This window comes from Homalodisca vitripennis, chromosome 1 (genome assembly GCF_021130785.1).
Source record: "Homalodisca vitripennis isolate AUS2020 chromosome 1, UT_GWSS_2.1, whole genome shotgun sequence".
Classification (NCBI taxonomy): domain Eukaryota; kingdom Metazoa; phylum Arthropoda; class Insecta; order Hemiptera; family Cicadellidae; genus Homalodisca; species Homalodisca vitripennis.
In genome coordinates this window covers 57,599,448-57,612,264 of record NC_060207.1, presented here as the reverse complement: position 1 = coordinate 57,612,264, position 12,817 = coordinate 57,599,448, and the positions used below count along the sequence as shown (strand labels likewise).

Below are 12,817 nucleotides of genomic sequence, written 5' to 3'. Positions count from 1 at the left end.
AACGGCAACTCTGAATCAATCTATGACAACCAGGTCAGCATTTGACAAAGATCACATTCTGACTGTATATTTTCTTGTTGGTAGACATTTAATTTGAATGTGAACAGACTGAATGGGAACCTTAACAAGACAATTACTAAGCAAAGTAGAATCCACACATGCAGATGAGTCAATGACATTCAGACTTTCCTTAAGTTCAAAAGTGTTTGTTGAACTGTGAAGTGCACATAAATATTATATCTTTTCCATGTACCAAGCACAAACAAAGAATAATGATAGTCTTTGTTCAACAATAATGAGGACACTGTTCAACAATGTAAGAAAGAGGTGCACTGTTATTCTGGCAATGTGGTCTGGCAAACATCACTGAATAGGTTTACAACCTCACTGTATGGTCAACCTATCAAACTCTAATAGTTCCATGTTGATAGGAATAACATAACACCTACAATAAAGAGGCCTAAGTAAACTTGATTCAAATATTTGGGATTGGGGAGGATACCCCCCACTTATCTAAGCCACGAACCAACCCTTGAATAAGTGACAGTACGAAGGGGGAAGGGTGGAAGAGGAAGATTATTATTAAATTTGAGAAATATTTAGTAACATATACTCCAGACAAATAATCACTGACCTGATCAAATGATTCGGTGGAATAAGAGCCAGTACCCAGGTGCAGCCGTTTAAACACCATTGAGTTTTGTGTGAGCGTGCCTGTTTTATCACTGAGTAGGTAAGATATGCGACCCAGTTCCTCAGGGATTGTGGTGCACCTACATCAGAACACGGTTCTTACTCTCTTTTCAAACACTCTAAAGCCGTGAATGTCATAAGTATTTAACTTCAGTTTGTATGCTCTGAGACAATTATTAAAATTTGGTATCAAAACTTTTAAAACCTTTTATTTTTCCTTAATTCACTCACATATGACCTACAGAATATCAATATACCATGTAACTACAAAAAAATTTGGACAAAATACTTTCGCAGTTAAAAAGGGATAAATAAAATATAATAGAATCATAAAATAATCAATAATCATAATCAATAAAAAAGAATCATAATAAATCTAAAACCGTGTTAGATTTTTTTTTTAGAGACAGAGGTTTTAACTGTATACAATTTGTACATATTTGAATGTATTAAACATGTATATATGAAATTTTATACTTAAAAAACTTAACACTGCACAAAAGTTTCTTCAGACATTATGGCAATTCAATGAAATCAGAAAAATATTAAATTAACCCTTTTAGGACGACAAAAATTTTGGTTATTTTTTAGGTACGCATTTTTTGACGTGACCATATTTCATAGCGAACATACCAAAGAAGACGACGGTGAAATTGGGCAAAATGTAGTAGTTTGATAAATATATTATAAGTCCATTATTTTAAATTGTCCTTACACCATTTTTTATCCACATGTACATAATTAAATTGTCTACAATATGGTAGCATTTATTACTATTTACAATAACCAGAAAAATTAAAAATTAAATAAAATTTTAGAATTTTTATTTTATTTTTTTATTTTATTAGTTTGGCTTCAGTTTACTATGATAAAAAAAAATTTTTTTTACTGTGGGAACTAATATTACTATGTTTCTTACATAGTTTTCAGTTTAAATACAAAATTTTATTAACATTGGTTGAGAAATAATTGTTTTACAACAAAAAAACTTACATTACTACAAATGTTCAGATGCACTTTCTGAGTATTGTAACTCACGGTCCAGTTCACTGCTGTGATCAGCTAAGTTAAATTGATCCATATTCACAAAAGAAGTTGAACAAAACACATTTCACTATAAATCTATAAACACTAAGTTTATAACTGATCTGAAACAATCAACTATAGTCAACGCGACCGCACTGTGACTGACTGAATGTAAACAAACTAGACGGAATTGGCGCGCTCCGCCGACTGGCACTACAATAGGCGCTCACGTGCAGCTGTTCTAAAAATAGACATATGTTGTATTGTTTGGCCAAGATAAGTTCCGAAATACTCCATTTCCTGTCTCAGGATGTGCCTCTACAAGGAAAACTAATTTTGTTCATCGTATTTTCGATATTACGTGAGTATTATGCAAACGTAAACCGGCGGGCACATAAAAGTCCGCTCGTCTTCTTCGGTAAAAACTAGTGCGGACTATTGAAAGCCCGCATCGTCTTCTTCGGCAAAACTAGTGCGGACTATTAATAGTCCGCTCGTCCTAAAAGGGTTAAAAAAAAATATATTTAATGATGTCTCCTTGTTACTCAATTACTTTATTAGACTAGGTCTGATGTGTTGTAAGGATTTTATCTACTATCCTATTACTCCCATGTAATGTATATAAAGATGAATTAAGTTCTAACCTGACAACAGTCTCTGGCATCTCCTTATCTCTTTGCATGGACCAAGAGTAGAATGCTTTTCCCATGTCCAAATTCACTCTCAAACTGCAAACAAACCATTTTTATTGTACACTTCTATTTTACACTTACAAATTAACATATGCTCTGCTGTTCTTGTAAAATATGTGTAACTCAAACACAAGAGATATTTAAGTTCCAACTAGTAGGGGTTATTCTCATAATGTAGTCATGTTACCTAATTGTGTAACAATTAACAGTCATATAAAAGAGCCCACCTGATAGGGATGATGTAGGAGAAGAGCAGCACAAAGCGGAACATGTATCTGTACCATGGACCCTGGAAGCCTTTGAGACACATGAGAACAAAGGCGAGGCCAATCACAGCACCAAACAACACCTGTTGATAGTAGGGTACAAGTTGAGTTGCTAAGATGGTAAAAAGATAAAAATCCTTAAAATTTGGATTTAAACAATAATGATCATATATTAAATAATTAAAATTTTAATAAACATCCATACAATATTTAATTTAAAATAAATTCTAAATCTGAAACAAAACTTTTGCTAGACAGATTCTCAAAAACTCGAAAAAAATCAAAAGACAGACATGCACATCTTACAGTTATTCTTAAAAAATATAAAAAATTGTATTAAAAATACGTTACAGACTTATGTCAGGTGTCCTCACATCAAACTGGTGACACTTCAACCTTTTATATGGTGAGAAGTTTTCCTTTTTTATACTTTTTTTCTTCAAACTTTCCCCACCCTTGGCAGAGTTGAGCATAATGTCATGTACACTGCTTTATGAATGGTAAACGAAATATGAATGCATGCATATCAATAATATCTTGTGACCTTGGTTTATATCACACTCAGAATTTTGAAAAAACCTTTACAGTGTGAGTTACAAGTAGGGATATACTCTGTTTAGTTTTTTATGGATAAAGATGGAGGGATGGAGCTCAGGACACCCTTTTAGGACAGAAGTGAAATGTTTAGTCACTGTTACAACTTTGCCCATTTCCCTAAAATGGAATTGGGGGGTTCCTCACAATGCCAAGCCAAACGTTTAATTTTTCAGGGTGCTGGGTATGCTACTCTCTCATCCAATGTTGGTTAACATCAGCCAATAACGAGCATTGTGTCTGTTAACGTTACCGCTTAACATGAAAGTTGCTTCATCTGAGAAAGCAATGTTGTTTAATCTAATTGTATTATTATCAATGTTCCGGACCATTATTTCACAAAATTTCACTCGACGATAAAAGTTGTCCTCACTTAGCTCATGAACTAAACAAACTTTGTATGCTTTATAACCACTGTCATGTAAAACTTTACAAACTAATGTTTGAAATAAACCTGATATTTGAGAAACATTTCTTGTTGAGGAATGAGGATTTACTACAACACACTATAAAATGTCAAGTGACAATTCTTTGATTGTAGCCGATTTTGGTCATCCAGGTTTTGGGTGGTCTTCAATGCTGCCTGTTTCCTGGAAATGTTGGATTGTTTTTTGACCTCCTAATTTAGACACAGGGTTTCAGTTGGGATAAGTGTCATTAAATAAATTCCTTATTTCATCATAAGATCTCACCCGGTCTCTGTAGCATGGCATCATCAGGATTATGATACGCTCTTGTTCACTTAAACATTCCATTTCAATGTAAAGTACCACAAAAACATGTCTTAACTTTGTTAATTCCAACCAGAAACTGAACATGATACTGGAATTCCTCAAAACTAATAAAATAAGGGAGGCCTGTGCTGCAGCAGGTAACAACTGTAAAACGGGTTTGAGTTTGTAAGTAAAGTGGTTGTCCATTGAAGTTGTTTTATCTTCTAAATTTGTATGTCCATGTTTTGCCTCAATTAATTTTTAATTAATTTCAATGAGCTCCCATTTTATAATGGGTTGAGATAGAAAGCTCTAGTTTACACTCTTCTTTTATAAAGACCTTTCAAATGACGTGTCACTTAACACTTTGAGTGCTGGCCCTAAATGACATGTAACTCTGTAGAATGCTGGGCGTTTTTGGTGGTTTTCAAAAATTTATTTGAAAAAAGTATTTAAGGTACGAGAAAAATACTTACATGCCTTAATTCAGCTTACTTTCATCTTTCTTTTAACGTGAGATTGTTAGTGGTTTTTTTAAAAAACTACACTTAAAAAATGTTTTTGAAAAACATATATTTTTGGAAAAAAAATTATTTTTTGAGACAGTTTTTTTATCTAACTAACTAAACTAAGCATATATACAATTATTTACAATGACCCATTTACAAATATACAGTGTCGCTAGAAAGTTTAGGGACACCTGTCTGAAAGAGAAATGTTACAGTTGGCCCTAAACTAACTAATTTCTCAATGCTATTGATTGTTGGCTGTTTTAAGGACATCAATTCAAGTTTTTATTCAAAATTTCAATATTTTATCTCCAAAAATGTGGAAGAAGCATGCATTAATGTATTTTAAGGAACTGCCAAAAAAAACCTTGTTTTTTAGATATTTTATTTTTATAACTTCTTAACGGCTTGCCATATTGTAATGAAACTTGCACAGTACTTTTATTATAATATGATGATCATTTAAAAAAAATATGTCATGTTACAAATAAATTTTGTACTCAACTGGTCAGGGTACAAATAAAATTTTATTTTCGAACATTTTATAACAAAAAATGTGAGTTTTAATTTCGCTTCTACAAGTAGACGCCTTCATTTACAGACATGCGGTCTGCACGTCATTGTTCCTCTGGCGGTTGTTTTGTGAAACAAGCCTGCGCACGCATTCCACACTGCCATTGTGACAGTTGTACTGCAATCTTCTTTGTGATTTGTTTATTTCGCTGTTTTGTGAAAGTTAAAGCTGTGATTATGGGCCGCTCATCTGTGTCCGAGGACATTAAATGGCAAGTTATCGGTATGTATAAAACCGGTAGTTCATACCGAACAATTGCATCTAAGTTACATGTGTCTAAAACATGTGTTGAAAATACAGTGCGACGTTTTAACCTAGCCGGTACCGTGATTGATGCCCCGCGCGGAGTGGTAGGCCACGTAAAACCACGCCTCGGCAGGATCGTAAGCTACTCGTGATGAGCAAAAAGGACCGAAATGCAAGTGCACCTGATTTACTAAGCAGCATGAAACAAGATGATGATCGTTACAATGTGAGTGTAGCAACTGTGAGTTCCAGACTTAGAGATGCAGGTATGAAATCATTTTACGCTATCCGCAAACCTTTGTTAAATGACAAGGCCAAAAAGACACGCCAAGTTTGGTGCAAGGCTCGATTAGGGTGGACAAAAGAAGCTTGGCGGCGTGTTTTGTTTTCTGATGAAAGCCGTTTTGAACTATTTCCAAGGCGCAGAGTTAGGGTACGACGTACCAATACTGAAAAATTTCTACCAGCATGTGTAGCGCCTGCAGTTCAGGCCGGTGGCGAAGCAGTAATGATATGGGGTTGCATTTCAAGTGAGGGTCCTGGGGAGCTTCAGTTCGTTGAAGGCACAATGAACAGTATTAAATATTGTCAAACTCTAGAAGAATTCATGTTACCATCTGCCAATAAATTGCTTGGTGAAAATTACATCTTTCAACAAGACAATGCACCGTGCCACAAATCAAGACACACACAAGAATGGTTCAGTAATCATGATGTTGAGGTTCTGAAGTGGCCACCACGAAGCCCGGATCTTAATCCGATAGAAAATTTATGGAATACCATGGCCAGTCGTCTAGCGAAGAACAAACCCAAGAACAAAGCTGAACTGAAGTTCATGTTGGCACAGATATGGCGGAGTAGTATCAAGAAGGAAGACTGTCTGACACTCATTGATTCGATGCCAAAAACGGATCAAAGAATGTTATAAAGCTAATGGAGGACCTATTGATTACTGATTTGTATGTATTCATGTCCATTTTACTATTTTGTATAATTTAAATATTTGTTTCCATTAAAAACAAACTTTTGTCAGAAATTTGTGTTTTTTTTAAGCCTGTCCCTAAACTTTTTAGCGACACTGTAAACTGTCCTTTGAATAATACAAATCATGTTTTTATGTTTTGTAGTTTTTTGACAAAAAACTATGCCGTCATATTGATGCGTCGGCATTACTTTTGCTGTCAGCACTGTTTTCAGCATCTGTAACATAATAATATACTATGTAAAATATGAATATATTTTCATTTTATTCATATGAATAGAATATTAGTTGAATAAAGTTAATTTCTTATAATACAAATTATAGTTTTATTCAAGAAACCAATAACATAACCAAACTTTTAGACTGATGTTTATGTGATAAATAGACTTATTCTTACCTGAAGTATGTGTCTAATCTTCTTCCATTAAATCAGGATCGATGTCAGAATCGTCAAAAATACTATCTACACCAATAAAACTATCTTCATCTAATACATCACTGATCGCAACGTCGTTCAAGCTGCGAGAAGCCATGATTGCGACATCGACTGCCGGCTGCAACGAACGTCACGTCAGCGGCACGTAAACAAAGCGACCGAAGTTGCTTTGTCATCAAGCTCATTCAATACATCTGACGCTTTCTAGCGGTGAATTGTGTTACTAAAAACCCAAATAACATTGTAGAGTAGGCAAAACCCGTTTAAATACGGACAATGTAATATAATACCAATTGAAATGACAACCACGTAAAACTACGGGATTAGCATTCTTCGGAAGTTTCGCCGTTCCGTAAAATTACGGGATTAGCACTCTAAGTGTTAATTGGTCTTTAGATTTAGAAATGTTGAGCTCCCCCCCCCTACAAAACCCCATTTTGGGGAAATGGGCAAAGTCGTAACAGTGACTAAAAAGTTCATTTGTATTTCTTAGAAAGGTGTCCGGAGTTCCATCCCTCCACCTTTATTCATCAAAACCTAAACAGAGTGTATCCATACTTTTACCTCACACTGTATAATCAAGTGAATTGATACCAAATTATGTTACAATAGTTCAATTAAATCAGCTGTTTGTAAGTTTCATAGAAAGCAAATTGTCATTTCCCTGTAGGTAAGATTTTATAACAGATTAGAATATTCACCTTTTACACTAAGCATTATCTTCCTTGGCAGACATTAGCCATTATCATCTAAGTAAACTTACCTTAGTGAGCTGATTGATCTCCATATCCAGCAGCCCCACCTTACTGCGAGGCTGGCAGTTGTTCATCACACTGCGGGTCTCCTGGCCTGTGTACACCACTGCTCCCAGTGCTGTACCCGAGGCCACCACACAATTGGTCCAGAGAGTGTTCTCCACATCTAGACTCTCCTCCCCACTGCCATCATGCTGCAAATTCATACCCAAGGTCATTGAAAAATATAAACATTAATGAATTCCACATATGGTTCACCTAAAAATAATACAAACATAAATTTTCTTCAGTGACAAATAACATGGAAATATACTAATTTAATTCAAATAAAAAAATAATTCAATATAATAATAAACTCACACGAGTAAAAGTCCCGATGAAACTGTGAATATCTCGCTGAGGTTTCTCAGCAAACAACGAGGCATGAATCTCAAACAGTTTGGCATTGCTCTCAAGTTTTTGAGTGTCAGGGACAGCCAGCCTCAACTTCCAGTCTGTCTCACCATCCAGCTGATCGGTGCGCACAAAACATGCACCTGCACGCTCTGTTGTACGCAGGAGAACCAGATCAGCCGGCACGCGTTGGTCCTTCTCTACAATTATCTGCACAACGATTATTGCCCATCAGATAGTACATGTACAGGTAGAATATAAAGTCTGAGCTTCCATATTTAATTCAATACGTTTAGGGATTTAACACAAAATTGGTTTTATTAATTTCAGACAATTTCCAAGCTTAGTTGGTTTAAATTTATACATCGCTTTTAAATCTTTATGCAGCATGCTTATATGCTCCAGAGATCCAAAAATTCAGTGAAGAAGAAGCTCAAAATGAACTTAAAAGTTTAAAAGGTACATCTGATATAGTTGCTTCTGTACCTGTGTCATTGTTTAAGAGAAATTTGTTAACAGATGAGTTACCAATGATCTCTACATTGGATAAATTCTTTCACACGAAAGATATTCAAAAACCATTTCTTGAAAAAAGTTTGCTATATTTCTTTATACCTTGGTTTTATTAGTTTTTGACTGCCTCAAATTTGTCATCATTTTTAAGAAAAGTTGGTCCTGCATCTGAACAGTGAAATCTGCTTAACACTACCCATCTTGACTATCATCTATTGATGTGTAAGCAATGTTTCGACACAGTGTGATCCGGAAAACTTAGATATGTTAGTTATGACACCAGATATGTAAACCCAAGAACCAACATGTCCATCTTCACTTCCAGATAAAATTTAATATAACAACTCTTTTTGAGGAAATTTCTGACAATTATATTTTCTCTGATTTCATTTATTTACTGGATAAAACCTTTAAGAAATGACACTTAAAATATAATTTGTTACAATGCATTGAGAGTTTTCCATGTCAATTCAAGAAGCTCATGGCTGTAATTTGGCATATAGACATTTATCTCAATGTTCATAAACATACAAGAGCTGTAATGACAAGCTTTAGCACGATGTTTTAAAGACCTAACTATCAATCAGTTAAAATTATTCCCTCTCTGGAACGCACCAGTCGCTTGTACTTCTGATTGTTCACTTCCTGATCTCTTTTGTGTTGCCTCAGGTCATCTACCACCTCTCGGCAGATTGTTACGATCAGAACTAAGTACTTACCAAATCTCCAACCTTCAGTTTAGACGCTGGGACCATCTCTGTTGACACCATTCCCTCTCTGGAACGCACCAGTCGCTTGTACTTCTGATTGTTCACTTCCTGATCTCTTTTGTGTTGCCTCAGGTCATCTACCACCTCTCGGCAGATTGTTACGATCAGAACTAAGTACTTACCTAATCTCCAACCTTCAGTTTAGACGCTGGGACCATCTCTGTTGACACCATTCCCTCTCTGGAACGCACCAGTCGCTTGTACTTCTGATTGTTCACTTCCTGATCTCTTTTGTGTTGCCTCAGGTCATCTACCACCTCTCGGCAGATTGTTACGATCAGAACTAAGTACTTACCAAATCTCCAACCTTCAGTTTAGACGCTGGGACCATCTCTGTTGACACCATTCCCTCTCTGGAACGCACCAGTCGCTTGTACTTCTGATTGTTCACTTCCTGATCTCTTTTGTGTTGCCTCAGGTCATCTACCACCTCTCGGCAGATTGTTACGATCAGAACTAAGTACTTACCAAATCTCCAACCTTCAGTTTAGACGCTGGGACCATCTCTGTTGACACCATTCCCTCTCTGGAACGCACCAGTCGCTTGTACTTCTGATTGTTCACTTCCTGATCTCTTTTGTGTTGCCTCAGGTCATCTACCACCTCTCGGCAGATTGTTACGATCAGAACTAAGTACTTACCAAATCTCCAACCTTCAGTTTAGACGCTGGGACCATCTCTGTTGACACCATTCCCTCTCTGGAACGCACCAGTCGCTTGTACTTCTGATTGTTCACTTCCTGATCTCTTTTGTGTTGCCTCAGGTCATCTACCACCTCTCGGCAGATTGTTACGATCAAAACTAAGTACTTACCAAATCTCCAACCTTCAGTTTAGACGCTGGGACCATCTCTGTTGACACCATTCCCTCTCTGGAACGCACCAGTCGCTTGTACTTCTGATTGTTCACTTCCTGATCTCTTTTGTGTCGCCTAAGGTCATCTATCGCCTCTCGGCAGATGGTCACAATCAGAACAAAGCACTGACAACATAAAACAACTGTTATCAATTTATTCCATTTGGATATAAAATAAAATTTATTTTCATCAATGATGTGTGGTAGAAAACAGTGATGTCAATTATACGGACAAAAGGAGCATTCATCCTTCTCATTACTTGAAAAAGTAAGTTTTAGTAAAACTAGTTACTAGTTGGTAGATATTTAAAAATTGAGCAGCGGCATCATGCACAAATGTATACGCACATCCCAATAGTCAGGGTCGGTGTTGGCTATTTATATGCTTAGAATGTTATCAATTCCTATCAGGAAGCAAGCTAATAGCATGATAGTATATAATGGCAGTTACAAAAAATAATACAAATGTATTTATTATAAAATAACAATAATCTGGTGTGTGCATGGAAATGTCACTATTGTCCACAATACAATCTGGTTCAAGCATGAGCTACGAGTCGTTCACTGCAGTGACACTCACAAAAGATATTTTGTAATCACACAGTATGTTTTCATGTTGTAGTAACGAATAAATCAATAATACATAAGAGTTCAGTATCTTTTAATGGTGAAATTGAATTACTATAAAAACTTAATTCTTATCTCAAACTTTGGAAAACCCGGACTTTGGATAGCTATATTCCAGATCATTACATCTGTAGTGTGCTTAACATACGTTGTACAAACTTCTATTTGCCTGAAAAATTTTTACTGCATCAAACTTATTGGAAGACTTTATGTAGACGTAAGTCGAGAATGCACAGGAGAATGTGTCATACACTGTTATGAAGAGTATTGTAGCAGGCAGGTATTTTTAGGATCAAGTTTGTTTTCTCCATGCACCTGAAAACTTCAATATTTATAATTCTTGATTTACATACATGTGAGTTGAAATAGTATCTTTCTTCACATAAGACAAACATATATCGTGAGTTTACTCACCAGTGGTCCCCAGTACGTGTAGAGGAATCCCAACCTCAATTCTGGGACAAACTGACTGATGGCCATCAGAAGGAAATAGAGGTTAAGGAAGAATTTAAATTGCTGGAACAGTACCTGTACAACAAACACTATTGAGCTCTCACAAATCCACATTAAAGTTACCATAATATAAGACTGCAATAACAACCAACTTCCTAGAAATGTGTAGAACAACTTTAACAGCCAAATATCACTATACTATAAAATAGATTGCATTACATCAATCAATTTTTTTGCAATAATAATGAGCTCACACTAAAATAATAAATATTGATGTTTGATAGTAATAACATCAAGAATAGTTGTAAATTATTATTGTTATTAATTCTCGTTATATTCTAATTATTTTTTTATGCTGAAAATGTTTTACATGTAAAATGCAGTTTGCTCTATTACACAATTATTGAATATAAAAATTATGTGAAAACTAACAAAAATAAACAAAAGAGAGCATGCACATTATAAGTATAAATCTAATCCAGAACTATATTATTTTTAAATTTGTAAGTCTCAATATTTTATGGATAAAATTAATGACAGGCCTTTAGAGCAGTTTATTATTTGATTTTAATTGAAATTAAGTGCATGATTTATTCTAATAGTTTTTTTTTAATTCACTAGTAGTTTTTTTTATCCAAAGTAAAACCTGTAATTAATTTTACTACCAAATAATTCTCTGCTGCCTTGCAGCTTAAAAACACACAACAATTATATTTTTTAAACTAATTCAATATATTACATTTTTAAGATCATTTGTTTGTGCATTAGATATTAAAATAATGCATTGTTTAAATCCAAAAACAAGTTTTCATATTATTCTACAACTGTTATACAGGTTAACATACAAAGATCCCCATATATTTTAATGAAGATAAGTTAGTATCTTTTTGTCTTCAGTTATAAATAGTAATGAACAAAATGGAGAGAGGCAAATATACATTATTTAATAAAAATTTAAACTTATGTACATAACTATAAATTATGGTACTCAAGCAAATTTATAACAAGGCAATATTATTCATATTGTCATGTTAATGGTATTTTACCTCTAAAGACATTTACATTTTTAATTTGGAAAATGTAAAAAAAAATTACCTTGTTTGTCCAAATTAATCTAATGTTTATATTTAATAGTCAGTTTGTTGACACAAAAAATGTAAATTTTTTGAATACTATGTCTACATATTTTATATGAAACTTTTGGATCGAAAATCGTAATATCCACTTATAATATTATGCGTTTGGTATTTTAATAAATAATGTATTTAGTAGTTTTAGGATATTTAATGATAGCTTATTTGCTACAGAGTAAATAGTAAATAAAGTAATGGAAGCACTGTTTATTGTTTCATATTACACACATTGTAAAAATGTAGAAAACCTCAATATTTCAAAACATAACAGGCACCTATTTGTTTTGACATTCGTTACAACATAAATATACTTATTGAATTATTGTAGGAAATATAATCTGTTCTAGCTTTCATTTTGATAATGTAATAAACTACATCCTTTTAAAATTACAACAAAATAAATTGCATTTTTATAATCACTTGAAAGATTAAAAAATAATTCAACCAGTGCTCTCAAACCTGAAAACACTCCTTACAATTGAATTTATTGTTTCAATGAATAATTTAGAATTAATTGAATAACCTTACATCTTTAACAATAAAATTCTTATCTCATGTTCAGCTTTCAAGTGAATTTTAATTACAA

The 12,817-nt window shown here is 34.2% G+C and overlaps 1 protein-coding gene across 1 annotated transcript in view; it reads right to left on the bottom strand.

The window, feature by feature from the left end:
- LOC124362143 (probable phospholipid-transporting ATPase IIB) overlaps window positions 1-12,817 on the bottom strand; it is a 47,750-nt gene that overhangs the window by 26,080 nt on the left and 8,853 nt on the right. The window contains 7 exon segments of the mRNA XM_046816378.1: window positions 635-773; window positions 2,364-2,447; window positions 2,639-2,760; window positions 7,495-7,680; window positions 7,847-8,089; window positions 9,977-10,144; window positions 11,060-11,173. Of these exon segments, the coding sequence (XP_046672334.1) occupies window positions 635-773; window positions 2,364-2,447; window positions 2,639-2,760; window positions 7,495-7,680; window positions 7,847-8,089; window positions 9,977-10,144; window positions 11,060-11,173 (1,056 nt within the window).